Source organism: Piliocolobus tephrosceles, chromosome 15 (assembly GCF_002776525.5).
Source record: "Piliocolobus tephrosceles isolate RC106 chromosome 15, ASM277652v3, whole genome shotgun sequence".
In the NCBI taxonomy this organism is placed as follows: Eukaryota; Metazoa; Chordata; class Mammalia; order Primates; family Cercopithecidae; genus Piliocolobus; species Piliocolobus tephrosceles.
Genome location: NC_045448.1, coordinates 28,782,791 through 28,801,736, shown reverse-complemented (window position 1 = coordinate 28,801,736; position 18,946 = coordinate 28,782,791). Strand labels below are relative to the sequence as shown.

At 40.6% G+C, this 18,946-nt stretch overlaps 1 protein-coding gene across 1 annotated transcript in view; it reads right to left on the bottom strand.

The window, feature by feature from the left end:
* SPDYA (speedy/RINGO cell cycle regulator family member A) overlaps positions 1-18,946 on the bottom strand; it is a 43,518-nt gene that overhangs the window by 21,619 nt on the left and 2,953 nt on the right. The window contains exons 2-4 of the mRNA XM_023217278.1: positions 11,937-12,186; positions 9,097-9,155; positions 5,855-5,940 (exon numbers count right to left, since the gene is read on the bottom strand). Of these exons, the coding sequence (XP_023073046.1) occupies positions 5,855-5,940; positions 9,097-9,155; positions 11,937-12,168 (377 nt within the window). The 5' untranslated portion in view covers positions 12,169-12,186. The remainder of the gene's footprint in view (positions 1-5,854; positions 5,941-9,096; positions 9,156-11,936; positions 12,187-18,946) is intronic.

Sequence of the window (18,946 nt, the reverse complement as noted above, 5' to 3'; positions counted from 1 at the left end):
GGAGACCTGCCTGGCCAACACAGTGAAACCCTATCTCTACAAAAAATACAAAAATTATCTGGGCGTGGTGGCCCGCACCTGTAATCCCAGCTACTTGGGAGGCTGAGGCAGGAGAATCACTTGGACCCAAAAGGCAGAGGTTACAGTGAGCCACTGAGATTAAAACACTGCACTCCAGCGTGGGTGACGGGGAGATTGTCTCAAAAAAAAAAAAAAAAAAAAAGAAAGAAAGAAAGAAAGAAAAGAAAAAAAATTAAGAATAAATAAACAGAGCATCAGTTTGATGTGGCACTTCAAGGAATAGGTGGAATTGGAGACTGAAGGCCAGTATCAATAACAGTGCAGGATTATTTCAATGCTCTGTAATCTGAATAGGGCAGACAGAAAATCAGGTGGACAGAAGATATTTGAAGGAATAACAGCTGAAACTTTTTGAAATTTAGTAAAAACTACATACCTACAAAGAAGTTCAATGAACCTCAAAGCACATGAAACATGAAGAAAATTTAACCAACGAACAGCATAATCAAATTGCTCAAAACCAGTGATAAAGAGTAAATCTTAAAAGTAGTCAGAGAAAAAATAACATATTAGATAACACAGGCACCACGACTAGGATGGGGTAGATTTCTCATCGGAAATAATACAAGTCTCACAGATGACTCTCCAAGAAAAACAGGCAACTTATAATAAAAATACTACAAAACACATAAGGGAACAAGGTACCAAGAGCAGAAACAGACCCTGAAATCTGAAAGTAATGGAATAGACACAAAATGTAAGAATAACTATTTCCAGTACATGTAAAAAAATTAAAAGTATCTTGATAATATGATAAATGGAAAAGTATATTTGAAAAATAAGAAAATAGAACTTTTATAAATGCAAACTTTTATAATGAAATTAATTAGCATATTAGACATAAACTGAAGATAAAATTAGTGAACTGAGAGATAAATCTAAATAAATGATCTAAAATGCAGCCCAAAAAAACATAGATAGAAAATAGCAAAGATTGGCCAGGCTTGGTGGCTCACGCCTGTAATCCCAGCACTTTGGGAGGCCGAGGCGGGTGGATCATGAGGTCAGGAAATCGAGACCACCCTGGCTAACACGGTGAAACTCCGTCTCTACTAAAAATACAAAAAAAATTAGCCAGGCGTGGTGGCAGGCGCCAGTAGTCCCAGCTACTCGGGAGGCTGAGGCAGGAGAATGGTGTGAACCCGGGGGCAGAGCTTGCAGTGAGCTGAGATGGCACCACTTGCAGTGAGCTGAGATGGCACCACTGTGCTCCAGCCTGGGCAACAAGAGCGAGACTCCATCTCAAAAACAAAAAAAAAAAAAAGAGAGAAAAAGAAAATAGCAAAGATGGGAATGGGTGCAGTGGCTCACGCCTGTAATCCGAACACTTTAGAAGGCTGAGGCAGGTGGATTGCTTGAGCTGAGGAGTTCGAAACCCAGCCTGGACAACATGGAGAAACTTCATCTCTACAAAAAAATACAAAAAATTAGCTGGGTGGTGTGGTGAATGCCTGTGGTCCTGGCTATTTGGGAGATTGAGGTGGGTGGATCACTTGATCCTGGGAGGTGGAGATCACAGTGACCTGAGATTGCACCACTGCACTCCAGCCTGGGGAACAGAGTGAGACTGTCTTAAAAAAAAAAAAAAAAGAGAGAGAGAGAGAAGGAAAGAAAAAGAAAATTTCAAAAATAAGTGATGTGGAAGACTGAGTGAGGCATAACAAGTTTAACTGCTTTCAAAAGGAGAAAAAGGACATAGCAGAGGAAGAGGAATATTTGAAGAGACAGTGGATAGAATTTTCTGAGTTGTCTGTTGAAAGGCATCAATCTTCACGTCAGGCTCAGTGGCTCACGTCTGTAATCCCAGTAGTTTTGGAGGCTGAGGCGGGTGGATTACCTGAGGTCAGGAGTTCAAGGCCAGCCTGGCCAATATGGTGAAACCCTGTCTCTACTAAAAATACAAAAGTTAACCAGGCATGGTGGGACCTGTAGTCCCAGCTACTTGGGAGATTGAGGTGGGAGGATCGCTTAAACCTGGGAGGCGGAGGTTGCAGTGAGCCAAGATCGTGCCAATGCATTCCAGCCTGGGTGACAGAGCAAGACTCCATCTCAAAAAACAAAAAAACAAAAACAAAAACATCGATCCTTAATCTTCAAATCCAGAAAGCTTACCATATCCCAAGTAGGTTATTAAAAAGAAACCAGTGCCAAACACCAAAGAGGTCTTAAAAGCAGCCAGAAGGCCAGGTGTGTGGCTCACGCTTGTAATTCCAGCACTTTGGGAAGGATGGCTTGAACTCAGGAGTTTGAGACCAGCCTGGGCAACATGGCAAAACTCCATCTCTACAAAAAAAAAAAAAAAAAAAAAAAAAAAAAAAAAAAAATTAGCCGGGTGTCACGGTGGTATGTGCCTGTGGTCTCAGCTACTCAGGAGGCTGAGGCAAGAAGATCACTTTAACCCTAGAGGTAGAGGTTGCAGTGAGCCAAAATCATGCTGCTGCACTCCAGCCTGGGTGACAGAGTGAAACCCTGTCTCAAAAAAAAAAAAAAAAATTAAGAATCTCCTATATGTTAGTAATTGGAAGATGAAATAAAAAGTTACATGTTCCTTGACCATAAGGAGCCTACAATTAAGTAGAGAAGGCAAGTGAGTATGAAACAAATAATTGTGAAAGGTAATGTAGAAGAATGATAATAGAAGTTCAGAGTCTTGTAAGAATAAACAGAAAGGAAACATTGTAAGACTGTATAAAAAGGAAAAGAACTTGAACTTTAGAACTATGGCTGAGAAAATATTTAATGAGAACTATTGAGGCCATACAAAAAGTATGATTATACTTAAAATGTAAATTATAATTCATGTTATTTTTAATATGGAGCTTACATAATACAACATGCAATACAACCTTACAGATAATTGTATTGCATAAACTCAATAGTGCTCTACTGGTAATAACTTTATAAAACAAGTGAAACAAATTCAATTTCAGGCATCTAGTAAGATTTAAACTAAAGCTTCTTTTGGTTTGTTTTTAATTCTCAGGTGAAAAAACCACAAAATAAATATTGCATCAAGTTACAAATACAATACAATACTGAGATATATAAACAGCAATTTAACTTAGTGGTCGATGGCTGAATTTGGTCATTGATAACCATGCCTGAGTTTGTGCCCCTGCTTTGCTGCTTACTAACTTGTTTGCTCTTAGCAAGTACTTAATCTTCCTCTCAGTTTCCTCATCTGTAAAATGGGGATAATAAAAAATTTATTTCATAGGGAAAATTAAATGAATTAATACTACATTAAAATTTTTTGTGGTACCTTGCACATAGTACTCAGTATTACCTAATACTATTATATTTTTCCAGTTTAGCAATCATCCCAAATTTTGAGTTCATTTTTCCCTGTGTACTGGAAAATGTATCTCCTGAATACATGTAGAAATCAGTTTCTTCGGCCAGGAGCAGTGGCTCATGCCTGTAATCCCAGCACTTCGGGAGGCCGAGGCAGGCGGATCATGAAGTCAGGAGCTCGAGACTATCCTGGCTAACACAGTGAAACCCCGTCTCTAGTAAAAATACCAAAAAATTAGCTGGGCATGATGGCAGGTGCCTGTAGCCCCAGCTACTTAGGAGGCTGAGACAGGAGAATTGCTTGAACCTGGGAGGTGGAGGTTGCAGCGAGCCAAAATAACACCACTGCACTCCAGCCTGGGTGACAGAGAGAGACTCCATCTCAAAAAAAAAAAAAAAAAAATCAGTTTCTTCTAGTCCTTTTTTTTTTTTTTTTTCCCCTGACAGCATCTTGCTCTGTTGCCCAGGCTGGAGTACAGTGGTGATCATAGCTCACTGCAGCCTTGAACTCCTGGGCTCAAGTGATCCTCTTCATCTCAGCCTCCCAAGTAGCTGGCACTACAGGCACATGCCACCATGCCTGTTAATGGTTAATTTTTTTATTTTTATTTTTGTAGAGACTTGCTATGTTGTCCAGGCTGGTCTTGGACTTCCAGCCTGAAGCAATCCTTCCACCCCGCCTCCCAAAGTGCTGGGATTACAGGCATAAGCCACTACACCCAGTCTAGTCCTATTTCTTTAATCACTCTTTGATTCTGAATTAAATACACTTTGAGTAAAAACTTAATCTTCAGTGCTGACAGCTATTGTGATATTCAACTTAAATATTTTTTATATGTGTTCTCTAGTTAAACACTTAAACTTATATTCATGTGGCCGGGTGCGGTGGCTCATGCCTGTAATCCTAGCACTTTGGGAGGCTGAGACAGGAGGATCACTCGAGGTCAGGAGTTCGAGACCAGCCTGGCCAACATGGTAAAACCTTGTCTCTACTAAAAATACAAAAAATTAGTTGGGCGTGGTGGTGGGCGCCTGTAATCCCAGCTACTTGGGAAGCTAAGGCAGGAGAATCTCTTGAATCCGGGAGGCGGAGGTTGCAGTGAGCCAATATTGCACCACTGCACTCCAGTCTGGGTGACAGAGTAAGACTCTGTCTCAAAAAAAAAAAAAAAACATATATATGTATATTCATGCATTCCCAACTGCAGCATTATATCCAGCTATAGGGTAGAAAAGGATATATACATACACATTTTTTTTTTCCCCCTGAGATGGAGTCTCGCTCTGTCTCCCAGGCTGGAGTGCAGTGGTGTGATTTCAGCTCACTGCAACCTCCACCTCCAGGGTTCAAGCGATTCTCCTGCCTCAGCCTCCCGAGTAGCTGGGATTATAGGTGCCCACCACCATGCCCAGCTAACTTTTGTATTTTTAGTAGAGATGGGGTTTTAACCATGTTGGCCAGGTTGGTATCGAACTCCTGACCTCAGATGATCCACCCGCCTCAGCCTCCCAAAGTGCTGGGATTACAGGCGTGAGCCACCGCACCCAGCTGGAAATATATTCTTAAATAATACAAATTCTAAATGAATTCTGACCTATAGATAGGAAAATCATTTCACAGATTACAATGATAATATAAACTAATATAAAGTCAATCGAAGAACTGGAAAACAAACTGTATTCCTTTGTCACAGCTCAGTGTGTTTAGTAAAAGAGCCAGTGAATACCAATGGTATCAAATATGAATAATGCCTATGTTATATATATAGGTCCACAAAGATTATGTTTAGAGCATTTCCACAAGTTGTTCAATGTAAAAGGGCAATGATGATGGTGATTTTTACTATATATTAATGGAAAATTTCAGAGAATATTCTGGTTTGAAAAAATATTTAAGTCACAAAGAGGAGAATCTGGGATAATTTACATGGAAGCATTCTGAAAAATGTAAAACATGCAATACAAACTGAAGTGGAATACTCCAAGAAATCTTGGCCAGGCGCAGTGGCTCACACCTGTAATCCCAGCACTTTGGAAGGCCAAGGCGGGTGGATCACGAGGTCAGGAGATCAAGACCATCCTGGCCAGCATGGTGAAACCCCGTCTCTACTAAAAATACAAAAATTAGCTGAGCGTGGTGGCACATGCCTGTAATCCCAGCTACTTGGGAGGCCGAGGCAGGATAATCTCTTGAACCAGGGAGTCAGAGGTTGCAGTGAGCCAGTATCACGCCACTGCACTCCAGCCTGGCAACAGAGCGAGATTCCATGTCAAAAAAAAAAAAAAAAGGAAATCTTAGGCATATAGCATAAGTGAAAAAAACATAAAAATATCCTATTAAAGCAAAAATGTATAGCATTGATACAGGAAGACCTATTCAAAGATATACATAAGGTTTTAAACAGCCTCTGTTTTAAATAAGGTGTAATAATATATACAACAGAAAACACAAAAATCACTTGGTAGAAAGTATACTTACAGAGCAATAAAGAAATTTATCCTGGTATGCTCACTTATAGTAAATTTAGCCCTCTTGAAATAAACAAAGGTCATAGCCAAAAGATACTACAAGGAAAAAAGTTAAAAATTAATATTAATATTTTGCTTTCATAAATAAAACAGCTTTAAAATAGTTAACATTAAAATTTTCTGATGAATAAGTTAAAACAATAAAGTGTTACTTATTACAGAATTGTGTACTTACTTTTTGACTTTCTGTAATCCACCATGTGAACAGTGAAAAGTAATTCTTGACTATTTATTATATCATTATTTACTAGAACGGACTCCTAAATTTTATTATTGTCAATAGTTTGAGCTAAAATCCCACTTTTATCTAATTTAAACTTCAAATCTATACAGAAATTGAAGTAACAGCAAAATGAACAGCCATGCATCCTCACTTAGATGCACCAAATTTGCCATGTTTGCTATCTCTATTTATGTGTATGTATGTGTATATGTAATTTTTCTAAGCCCTTTGAGTTAGTTGCAGACATCCATACTCACTTTTTAAAATAACTTTTTAAAATGATTTCCAAATGACTTCAGAAATTAGAATAACATGGCTCTATTTTCATGGGGAGAATGTGTTTTAAAGATATTATTAGAAAGATACATCTCTAGCCTGATTATTAGCACATATGCTAGGTTCTGTCTGTTCAAATTAAAAACAAGTTATAATAATGTATCAGATTATCTCTCATAAGACATTTATTTATCCTATTGTAACAGGATTTGCCACAAAGGTGATACTAAGTTTTCACAGTAACTTCCAGTAAAGTACTCTTGAGATAGTGTTAAGATACAGTAGTTACTTTTCAAACACTGCCCCCTTCTGTGCAACAACTTTAATGCACCTTAAAACCGTAAAGTTTAAAACTTCCTGACGGGGGCGGCGGCTCAAGCCTGTAATCCCAGCACTTTGGGAGATCGAGGCTGGTGGATCACAAGGTCAGGAGTTCGAGACCAGCCTGGCCAATATAGTGAAAACCCCATCTCTACTAAAAATACGGAAAAAGTAGCCAGGCGTGGTGACACATGCCTGTAATCCCAGCTATTTGGAAGGCTGAGGCAGGATAATTGCCTGAACCCAGGAGGCAGAGGTTGCAGTGAGCTGAGATCATGCCACTGCACTCCAGCCTGGATGACAGAGTGAGACTCTATCTCAAAGAAAAAGAAAAAAAAAAAACCCATCATAACTCCACATGAACTGTATATTTGATATGACAGCATTACTGTTAAGTTTTAAAAGTATTATGACATTGTAATTGTTTTAAAATAGCCCTTAACTTTTAGTGATATATTGTGAAATATTTATGGAAAAATGTTAGGATGTCTGGGATCAGCTTCAAAATAATCCAGTTTTTGGTGAGAGGCATTAGAAGAAACAAGGATGGCCACAGTTGATCTACTGTAGCTAGATGAGAGGCATATGGAGGCTCTTTGTTCTATTTACTTCAAATTGTGTATGTTTTAAATTTTCCAAAATGAAATTTAAAAAATTTTATAAACCTTCTTCTAGTGTATCCCTGTCATCTTAAGCTTAAATAAAAATGTTTACCCCAGTACTTTGTATTTAATCACAAGCTAACCTTCCATTCATTCCCTTTACTGTTGGCTAGTAGTGATGTAAAGCCACGCTTAATTTTCAAATATGACTGCTTGGTACAAAATGGCATTTACAAAGCTGAAAATTCTTAGCACGAGAAATTTTTTTCTAAAATAAAAAGCTGAAAATTTTATTATTTTTTTTTTGAGACAGAGTCTTGCTCTGTCACCCAGGCTGGAGTGCAGTGGCTCCATCTCGGCTCACTGCAACCTCTGCCTCCTGGGATCAAGCAATTCTCCTGTCTCAGCCTCCCGAGTAGCTGGGACTATGGGTGCACGCCACCACACCCGGCTAATTTTTGTATTTTTAGTAGAGACGGGGTTTCTCCATGTTGGCCAGGCTAGTCTTGAACTCCTGGTCTCAGGTGATCTGCCTGCCTCAGCATCCCAAAGTGCTAGAATCACAGGCATGAGTCACAAAGCTGAAATTTTAACCATTCAACAAAATCTAAAGAACATAGAAACATCGCTGCTCCCAGTGTGTAAGTTAGACATTCTTTTATGAAACACTGATTCCTAAAGAACATGTTAAACTAATTTTACCTACAAAATTACTGAGATTTGTTTTCTCTGAGTTACTTACAAAATACTAAAATGCAGACTACCTTAGTAAAGTAAATCTCAGAATATTTTTTCTCCACAACCTGATAAAAGGTAATAACTGATCAAAATGTATTAAGTCTATACTGATTTTTTGTTTGTGGTTTTTTTGTTTTTGTTTGTTTTTGAGACAGGGTCTTGCTCTGTCACCCAGGCTTGAGTGCAGTGGTGGTATCACAGCTCACTGCAGCCTTGACCTCCCTGGCTCAAGCAATCCTCCTGCCTCAGCCTTCTAGGTAGCTGTGACTACAGGTATGAGTCACCATGTCCAGATAATTTTTTTTTTTTTTTTTAATTAGAGACCAGGTCTCCCTGTGTTGCCAAGACTGGTCTTGGAATTCCTGCGCTTAAGCGATCCTCTTGCCTTGGCCTTCCAAAGTGTTGGGATTACAGGCATGAGCTACCACACCTGTTTTGCTTTCTGTTTTCAATACAAATACAAATTTAAGGTCATTTAAATGTAATCAATAATATTCTACAATTCTTCAAGTACAGACTCAATCTATGCTATATGCTAATTCCAAAAATTAATGTGTAAAGATTCTGCTTCAAAGGAGCAGCGCAGGCTAACTCTTCTTTTTTTAATTTTTAAATTTAATTAATTTATTTAGAGATAGAGTCTTGCTCTATTGTCCAGGCTGGAATGCAGTGGCACAATTGATCATAGCTCACTGTATCCTCCAACTTCTGGGTTCAAGTGATCCTCCCACCTCAGCTGGGTGGCTGGGACTACAGGTGCATGCCACCACACCTGGCTAATTTTTAAATTTTTTAGAGATGGGGGTATCACTATGTTGCCCAGGCTGGTCTCCAACTCCTGGCTTCAAGTGATCCGCCCACCTCAGCCTCCCAAAGTTTTGGGATTACAGGTGTGAGCCACTGCACCTGGCCACTAGCTCTTTTCTTAATCATAACTAATAAGATAGAAAATTCTTATAAGGTCTCATTAAAGCTCTAATGGTTCAGTTACATTATAATGCTGGTTAATGGTTATACTGTTACCAAATTTACCTTGTCTGCAATTTTACAGCAGCAGTCCATCCACAAGAAATCTTGAATTAAATCGTCATCTACAACAAAAGATAGCTATAACTTGTCTTTAAAACCAGAATGTTTCCTTTTGAAGAATTTCTATGTCAAGAGATTATACATGGTGCTTAGAAATAAAACAAAAATGAATGAACCAGTGTTGCCTAAGGTGGAATTTTCAGTTCTTTGATGTATTTACCATTGCAAGGACTGTACAAGAAACTACTGCTTTATCCTTCATCAACCCATCTGATTTGCCTTAATATATGGCTCAGACTGGAGAATGGCAGAAATGTTTGCTTTACTGAATATCCAATAGTATTTTTAGTTTTGCATTCTTCTCTCCTATTTATTCTATTCCACTTTCTATTATTCAAATACATACGAAAATGTCTATATAAAAAGGATTCATAATTCATTATTTATAATTAACATTTTGAAAAAATTATTAGGATAAAAAGATCAACAAACAAACACATTGTTAAAATAATAACATCTAGAAAGTAGGTAAAATATTTATTTCAATTCTAAAGGGCTAAAATATATAGTCTTAAAATATATTAATAGTTGTCAGAATGTAATCTAGAAAAATCTGCTTTTTTACATTCCCTCTTTCTTTTCTTTTCTTTCTTTTTCTTTTTTAAGAGACAGGGTCTCACTATGTTGCCCAGGTGGGCCTTGAACTCCTGGGCTCAAGTGATCCTCTGGCTTCAGACTCCTGAGTAGCTGGAACTACAGGTGCATGCCACCATGCCAGTCTCCTCTCTTTCATTTTAAGTAAAAAGGCATAACTTCTTTATGTTCATTTGTGTATACTAAAATATCATCAATGTAGTCACATGGAAAGTTCCAAGAATAACTACTGATTTCCTGAGAATAGTAATTTCTGACTTGCTAATTTTTTTTCCTTTTTTAAATAGGGTCTCACTTTGTCACCCAGGCTGGAGTGCAGTGGCGTGATCTCGGCTCAACTGTAGCCTCAACCTCCTGGGTTCAAGATCCTCTGGGACTACAGGTGTGCACCACCATGCCCAGATAACCTTTTTTTTTTTTTTTTTGTATTGTAGAGAGGGGATTTCACCACGTTGTCCCAGGCTGGTCTTGAACTCTTGAGCTTAAGCGATCCACTTGCCTTGGCCTTCCAAAGTGCTAGGATTACAGGTATGAGCCACCATATCTGGCTTTTTTTTTTTTTTTTTTAAAGACAGAGTCTTGCTCTGTCGCCCAGGCTGGAGTGCAGTGGCATGATCTCGGCTCAGCTGTAGCATCTACCTCCCAGGTTCAAGCGATTCTCCTGCCTCAGCCTCCCAAGTAGCTGGGATTACAGGCATGTGCCACCATGCCCGATGGGGTTTCACCATGTTGGCCAGGCTGGTCTCAAACTCCTGGCCTCAAGTGATCTGCTCCCTCAGCCTCCTAAAGTGCTGGGATTATAGGTATGAGCCACTGCACCTGGCCCATTAATTCTATTTATATTTCTTTCTTTTTTTTTTTTGAGACAGAGTTTCACTCTTGTTGCCCAGGCTGGAGTGCAATGGTACAATCTCGGCTCACCGCAACCTCCGCCTCCCGGGTTCAAGCGATTCTCCTGCCTCAGCCTCCTGAGTACCTGGGATTACAGGCATGCGCCACCACACCCGGCTGATTTTGTATTTTTAGTAGAGACAGGGTTTCTCCATGTTGGTCAGGCTGGTCTTGAACTCCTGACCTCAGCTGATCTGCCCACCTCGGCCTCTCAAAGTGCTGGGAATACAGGCATGAGCCACCGCACCCAGCCTCTATTTATAGTTCTTAAGTTACCTAAAATGGTACAGCCAGGTATTTTCCCTTGTTTCTCATGATGAGTTTTGGTACTAAAAAAGTTTGCAGGTAATAATTTTGTTCTGCTCTTAATGAAGAGAAGGGGAACTTTTATTAACATTCTAAATCCTGATGGGGAAGCATCTTTATATCTTTTTCTACTTATATTCCTTACATTTTTTTCCTTTTTCATCTTTTCATTTTGCTTTTCTTTAAATCGTAACTAGCTTGCTTTAATGCACTTGACCTTCCTCTGGAAACAAGGAAGCTTGTTACCTAGATCTACCGGACTGTAGCATCTACTTGACTTGATTCATTACTCCAGATATTTTTCAGAACTCATCTATCCTACCCTTTTTTCTAATCTGTTTACCTTATTACCCTACCTCCAAAAAAAAAAAAAAAGAATCCCTCTCTTTCCTAGTTAGGAGTACAGTACTATAAAGAAGTTTCTTTTTGCCAATGTGAAGAAATGTATCAGCAAAGTAGCACTGTCTCATAACCTAAACAAATTCAAATTCAGTTTCATTATATGGACATGATAAAACATAGTTAATTTTTAACAATGTTCCCAAACTGTTATCCTGAAACTTCTCTAGTGTGACTAAGCTTCCTAGTTTTCTTGGGTTTAGCAGAGAAAGTCCTAGAAACCCCTTAGGCCCAGTCCAACTGGGTCAGTTAGCTCACCTGAGTCTTTATGTAGTATTTAACTTTAGGTCAAACAAAACTCATGCCATGGGCTATGAAGTTGAATTGCCCAGAATTTACATTTGACATTTGGATTTAAGCAGTCTAGAAGCTAGATGAGTATGAATTTTTAATCCGTAAGGAAACAAAGTAAACAAGAACCCAACATTGAAAAAAAAAAAGACTAAGTAAAACAAAAACAAATTTGGTTGGAGATGGGAAATTTAATATAAAAATAATGATATCCTCTTTGATTAGCATGAAAACAATTAGAAGTTTACATTCTAGGTTTTTAGTACTTTATAATTACCACTATTACAATATTTTAAACCTACCAAATAATTTAAAGAAAGCAGTCATATCCTGACGCTGTATAACCAGACAAGGTCCTTTGGGGCTTTTAGATTTGTTGTTATGTGTATTTCTTTCAAATGCTTGCCAATTATCTTTAAAAATAGGACGCTTCATAGTAATGCGCTTTTTAGGCTGATATGATCTATTTGAAACTGATTTTACATAAACAGTGACAGTAGGTGGTGTCTCACAACACATCTGATTGTGCCTCATTTTGGTTTCCCAATATTCCTGTAAAAATAAAACATACAATTATTCATCACACACATTCATTTCATATAAAAACAACTGGATGATACTACCATATGCAGTCATATAAAATGTTACTGAACTTGTCATTAAAATGTTATTTGTGACAGTGACTCCCATTAAAAATTGCTTTTGAAATTCAGTGCTAGGAAAAGCTATGCTTCCTTTGAGTAACAAATAGACATCCTCTTCCCAAATAATAAGATACTGTATGCCATTTTGCTTTGGCTACAGAACTCAACCAAATTTGAAAGTTAATTATAGAAATGATGCTGACTTCATAATTTATTTGTGGTCTTCTTTTTTCCTGCTAATTTTTTCTATTCTGCTTGAATTGACATAATTTTATTATATGGTTGTTATATGCCACCTCAAATTTTTTATAAACAAGGAAAACTATTTCCAGAACTTATGATCAATATCAAGTATTATATTACAAAGCACCCCCCTACACCTACACACACACAAAACCCCATATCTCTTTATTGGTAAATTCCTTGATATATTATAAAATTCACTTATTCAATAAGCATTTATTGGTATTGATTGAAAAGTTGAAAGCAATTCTAGCAAAATGAAGATGAGCTTTGAAGGCCTTTCATAAATTGGTCTAATTTTTGTTTTACTTACTTTTCTGTTTTCCTTTTTTTCTCATGTATGTGTGTGTGTTTGAGACAGGGTCTTGCTCTGTCACCCAGACAGGAGTATGCTGGCATGATTATAGCTCACTGCAGCCTCGACCTCCTGGGCTCAAGTGATCCTCCCACCTTAGCCTCCATTGTAGCTGGGACCACAGGTGTATGCCACCACACCTGGCAAATTTTTTAAATTTTTGTAGAGATGAGGTCTCACTATGTTGCCCAGGCTGGTCTCAAACTGCCGAGCTCAAGCCATCCTCTTGCCTCAGCCTCCCAAAGTGCAGGAATTATATAGGCTTGAGCCACCATGACTGATTGGCCTGTTCTAATTTTTAAAGTTGTAAGTGTATGACAAAGCTATTTGAGTGACTGATTATAAGTGTATATGAATGTATGTTGTTATAATCTAATAAAATCTGAGACAAAGTTTATCTATCAATATTTAATAATATACATAATCATCACCTTCTTTGGTGGTGAATAGTTCACATAATTACTACATTTAGTATTATTTTTGTGGTCAAATATTTCTAGGGTAATGGGAAATGGAGGTATGAATAGGCAACACAGGAAACTACTCTAGGACCCTACTGAGAACCTCTGAATGCAACCTCACAGCGACTCAGGCAGCCATGCCTCCCTTGGTGTTCAAGGAGTGAGGTATAGATTCCCCTTCCTGACCCTCAGAAATTTCCCTGCTGAAGGAAGGACTGGAAAATAAGACTGGATATAGTAAGGTTAGAGCAGCACTGTCCAAAATGTAATGTAAGCCGCATATGTAATTTTGTATTTTTAGAGCCACCTTACAAAACAAAACAGATAAAATAACTTTTAATAATAAAGTTTATGTAACCCATTATGTCCAAAATACCATTTTAACATGTAATCAATATAAAAATTAATGAGATAGTTCACATTCTGTCTTTGAAATCTGCTGCGTGTTTTCCTCTTAAAGTATATCTCAATTCTTTTCTTTTTGTTGTTACTTTAGATGAATATGCTTACATACAAATGCCAGTTCTGATACTAATTTTTCAACAGTAAAAATGAAATGCAGTCCTATTTTTAAAAATGAAGTAATTTGTAAGAGAAAAATATGTTCCTTCAGTTTTTAAAGTAAAAATTAAATTATTCAGTTTCAAGTGTTTAATAGCCACAAGTGGCCAGTGGCTACCACATTAGACAGTACAGGGCTATATTTTGAAGAATTAGGCAGAGGAAATTATACTTATCTAATTGCTCCTCTCATCCCATCTTTCTTCCTAGATCCTAAAGTCCTGCCAAATTGAAGGCAATTATGTACTTGGGGTGCGGGTTATAAACTCCATAGAAAGAGGAAGAGGTGATAAATTGAGTCTTGAGACTTGAGTAAGAACTTTCTGCTCTTTCCTGCCCACCTCATCTGGGAGACAGCTGGAGGCTTCATCTGCATATTTTTTTTTAAAGTAAGAGCAGCCTTAAATTCAGATAGAAGAAACTAAACAGTAGTCAGGCTTCTCAAATTCTAGTGTGGACTTATCAGTGGTATAGTAGTACCGTGGCTAAGAATTCTGCTTCAAATTTGAGTGTTGGGGCTAGACTTGGGTGGAATGTACCAGAACACAAAATAACTGTGGCACATATTCCAGAAGATAAGTTTTACTCAATGCTAAGTAACCTAAAATAGTGCTTTTATATTAAAACAACCATGGATATATCATAAAATATAATCCAAATTTTCTATCAATCAAAAAGGTAAAAAATATAATCCAAATTTTCTATCAATCAAAAAGGTAAAATATGTCCACAGTAGGTGTCTTTACACTATTCCCTTATGTATGTTATGTATGTATCGGGATATTTCATATACAGTTTCAGAAAACTGAATGAGAAGAAAATGTCTGAAATTCCCCAAGAGGAGCTTCATTGACATTAATAAGCAAACACTGACAGGAAAGTTGCGTAGAACAAGCTGAAGGAGAGAAGCTATCAATGCTAGTCTTGGTCAATTTCTACCTAGGGGTATCTTTTAATTTTGCTCTTCGTTTAGATATACTAAGAGAATGAGAGTTCTGATAGAGCAAGCAAGAAGAAAAGAACAAAAACCAAAATTAAAACATGAGCTGCGGGCGCGGTGGCTCAAGCCTGTAATCCCAGCACTTTGGGAGGCCGAGATGGGCGGATCACGAGGTCAGGAGATTGAGACCATCCTAGCTAACACGGTGAAACTCCGTCTCTGCTAAAAAATACAAAAAAACTAGCCGGGCTAGGTGGCAGGCGCCCGTAGTCCCAGCTACTCGGGAGGCTAGAATGGCATAAACCCGTGAGGCGGAGCTTGCAGTGAGCCGAGATCCGGCCACTGCACTCCAGCCTGGGCGACAGAGCGAGACTCCGTCTCAAAAAAAAAAAAAAAAAAAAAAAAAAAAGAGCCATGAGCCATTTTCGGAAGGGTAAGAGATGGGGAAAGAAGGAGAAGTAGGAGAAACTATGCTCATCAGGTAAAATCCTTTAATGATTTTAATTTTACTATTATTATTATTGAGACAGAGTTTCACTCTTGTTACCCAGGCTGGAGTGCAATAACTCGATCTCGGCTCACTGCCACCTCTGCTCCCTGGGTTCAAGCGATTCTCCAGCCTCAGCCTCCCGAGTAGTTGGGATTACAGGCGCCCGCCACCACGCCCCACTAATTTTTGTATTTTTAGTAGAGACGGGGTTTCACCATGTTGGTTAGGCTGGTCTCCAACTCCTGACCTGAGGTGATCGGCCAGCCTCGGCCTCCCAAAGCGCTGGGATTACAGCGTGAGCCACCACGCGTGGCCAGCTTCAATTAATCTTTATATGGGCTCCATGGACATTAAAAAAATCATACCAGAATTCATACTTGAATAGGATGTCTGGGATTTTTTTCTTCGTTTTTCTTTTTTTGGTAAGTATATCACAAAAATTCTAGAGGCATCTGAAATAACCTCTTCTCTGGGGGGTAATATAAAGGGTGGTGGTTCACAGCCATAAAATGAAACAAGCATAAGTTGTTTGGGTATTCATTTGGCTATATGGAAAACCTAATAGCAATATCCATTGGCAACTCAGTTAGGACAGGCAAGTAAGCCTTAACTTCCTTATGAGTGCAGTCACACACAGAGAATATGTGCCAGACACTGATGAATGTGTTATATGCATTATCTCATTTAACTCTCAAAACATCTCTATGTGGTAGGTATTATTTTATCCTATTTTCTAGATAAGAAATTTGAGGCTTAGAGAAGTTAAATTTCCCAAAGGCTCATAATTAGTAAGTGATAAAGCTAGAATTTGAATGCAGAACTGACATCAAAGTCCCATATTCTTTAACCAGTAAATCAGTTTTAAATATTAAATAAAATCATGTATAAAACACTTGACACATAGCACTCTAGTATTACTTATCGTCACCTTGCCAAGAAAACAAAACCAGCTAACCCCAGCTATAAGGCGATCTCGGCTCACTGCCACTTCTGCCTCCCGGGTTCAAGCGATTCTCCCACCTCAGCCTCCCGAGTAGCTGGGATTACAGGCGCCCACCACCATGCCTGGCTAATTTTTTAAAAAATTATTTTTTGTAGAAACGGGTTTTATCTCAGCTCACTGCAACCTCCGCCTCCCGGGTTCATGCGATTCTCCCGCCTCAGCCTGCCAAGTAGCTGGGACTACAGGTGCCGCCACCATGCCCAGCCAATTTTTTTTTTTTTTTTTTTTTTTTTTTTTTTTTTTTTGTAGAGACGGGGTTTTCGCTGCGGGCTGCTCTCGAATCCTGGCCTCAAGGATCCGCCCAACTCGGTATAAGGCTTTTTAAAAGGTTGAGACTAGGGGGACTCCAGTCCTACCGGATGTCATGTAAGAGAATCTTCGTGAATTCTGAGACATGGGCTAAGGGCCTGGTACTGAGGCACAGCACCTCAGATCTCAAGATTCTGGGGCAGACGATCTTGGGGGCAAAAAGAGGTGTTTAATGGGACATAAGGAGGCAGGATTTATTTAAAAGACCCCTAAATCTCCATTCCTCCCACAATAAAGGCGGCGGGCACACGTGGAGACGGGAGCTCCTGCCCAGGGCCCTCCCTCTGAGCAGGCGGCGGAGCTTCAGGAGCAGCCTCCGGTCTGGGCCCTGCCCGTCCTCCCCATGGAACCTCCACCCGCTACGCCGCCTGGCAGAGGGCGGCCAACGCCCCAACCTGCGCGGCCACTGCTTCCCTCGCCAGGCCCCGCAGCTAGAGCCCGCTGTGGGGAGCGCGTGTGTCGTCGCCGCGAAGGCAGCTGAGGGCGCCCACGGGAGGCGGCGTGAGGACCAGGCTGGAGCACCGCCTTCTCATCTAAGGCGAACGGTGGGGTCGCCGGCGAGCGAACCCAGGGACCAGGCACACTCGAAACTGGAGATTCGCCTGCGAGGCCCTTCCCGGGGGCGAGCACAGGTACCTGCGGAAGCCCGGGGTTGCGCGGGAGAGGGCCGGGCAGCGGCGGTCAAGCCTCGGCCGCAGCGCTCCGGGCCTCAGACGGTTGCTCGCCGATAGCTCGCCAGCAGCGGTAACCGCTCGAAGGTCTCCCGCCAACCCGGAGCGAGGGAGCGCGAGACCGGCAGGGGCCAATCAGCGCGCAGAGCAGGCCGAGGGGGCGGTGCCTGGCTGGGAGTGCGCGCCGGCGAACCCCGCCCCTACCCGCCCGAGCCTCGGCCGCCGGCCTCCGTCTTCCGTTATCCCGCTCGCCCGCGCAAAACTCACACAACCCTCCTCATTCGACCTACCCCCGTTGGGCACGTCTCGCAGTCAGGCTTGCGTTGGGGCCGTTTACTTCCCTTCGACTAGACAACCAGGGCCCGCGGGGCTGGGGCTGCGGCGTCCCCTCCCCACCCGGCACACGCGGGCACAGCGCGGTTACCCGGGTTACTCAAAAGGAAGAGGCCGCTTGAACTGAGAAAAGCACAACGTGTGAATGCGGTGGCTTCTGGGGAGAAGGGGCCATTCTATTGTAACTGTGAATCTGCAGCAGTGATATTTTTGGCTTTGTCCTAGCCTTTGGCCAACTGGGTGCTTAATACATGCATGTCGAATGAGCAAATAAAAAGTCTTCACAGCTTTTTGATCCCCCCATCCTTATGTCTCTAAGGTAAAACCGGCTTTTTTTTTCTTTTGAGACGGAGTCTCGCTCTGTCGCCCAAGCTGGAGCAGTGGCACGATCTCGGCTCACTGCAACCTCTGCTTCCCGGGTTCAAGCGATTCTCCTGCCTCAGCCTCCTGAGTAGCTGGGACCACAGGTGCCGCCACGCCCGCCTAATTTTTAAACATTCCTTGTAGAGCAGAGTCCTTCTATGTGGCCCAGGCTGGCCTTGAACTCCTGGACTCAGGCGATCCTCCCACTGGGATTACAGTCCTAAGTCACCACACCCAGTGTAACTATTTTTTTTTTTTTTTTGTCTCCATATCACGGCTTTTTTCATGTTGCTAGTCTTTCTATACATTTTCAATGACTGCTTAATATTCCAGAGTGGATGGACCATTTAAGTCATTTCAATATTTGGATTGCTTCCAGATTTTTTGGCTAATACAACGATTACTCTTAAAAGGCAACCTGGCTCTGCCTACTTGTGGTACTTCCAGCAAATAGCTCCTCAATCAGCAGTTGTGAAGAACGAGTTAATTCCTTCCTTCTTGTGCTTCCACACACAGCACAACAATGGCAAATTCACCTACAAGTACAAGGAGGAGCCAACTTTTCCTTATATGTGCCTTTGACTATTTCTCCCCGGCCTATAAATGGGAGAATGGGCCAAGAAGCATCGACTGGTTGTGAAAATCTTGAGGAAAATGGGTGCTTCCAGCTTCATTCCTCTGGTTTTTCCCTAAGGATCCTTCCTGACTTCTCCCTGTTCCTCCCCTTGTTTTTGCAAGGTACGGGTGCTGTGATGATTAATTTCCAGCCTCGAGTATAAAATATCTACTAAACAAGGAATGTCCACTCCATGAGAAACACAGAGGCATGGCGAGTACCACAATGATGAAGACAACACGGCCTTACCTTTCTAGAGCTTCCAAGCTAGACAGATATGGACACGACTAAAATACAAGGCACAGTGAGTTGTGCCATGAGGG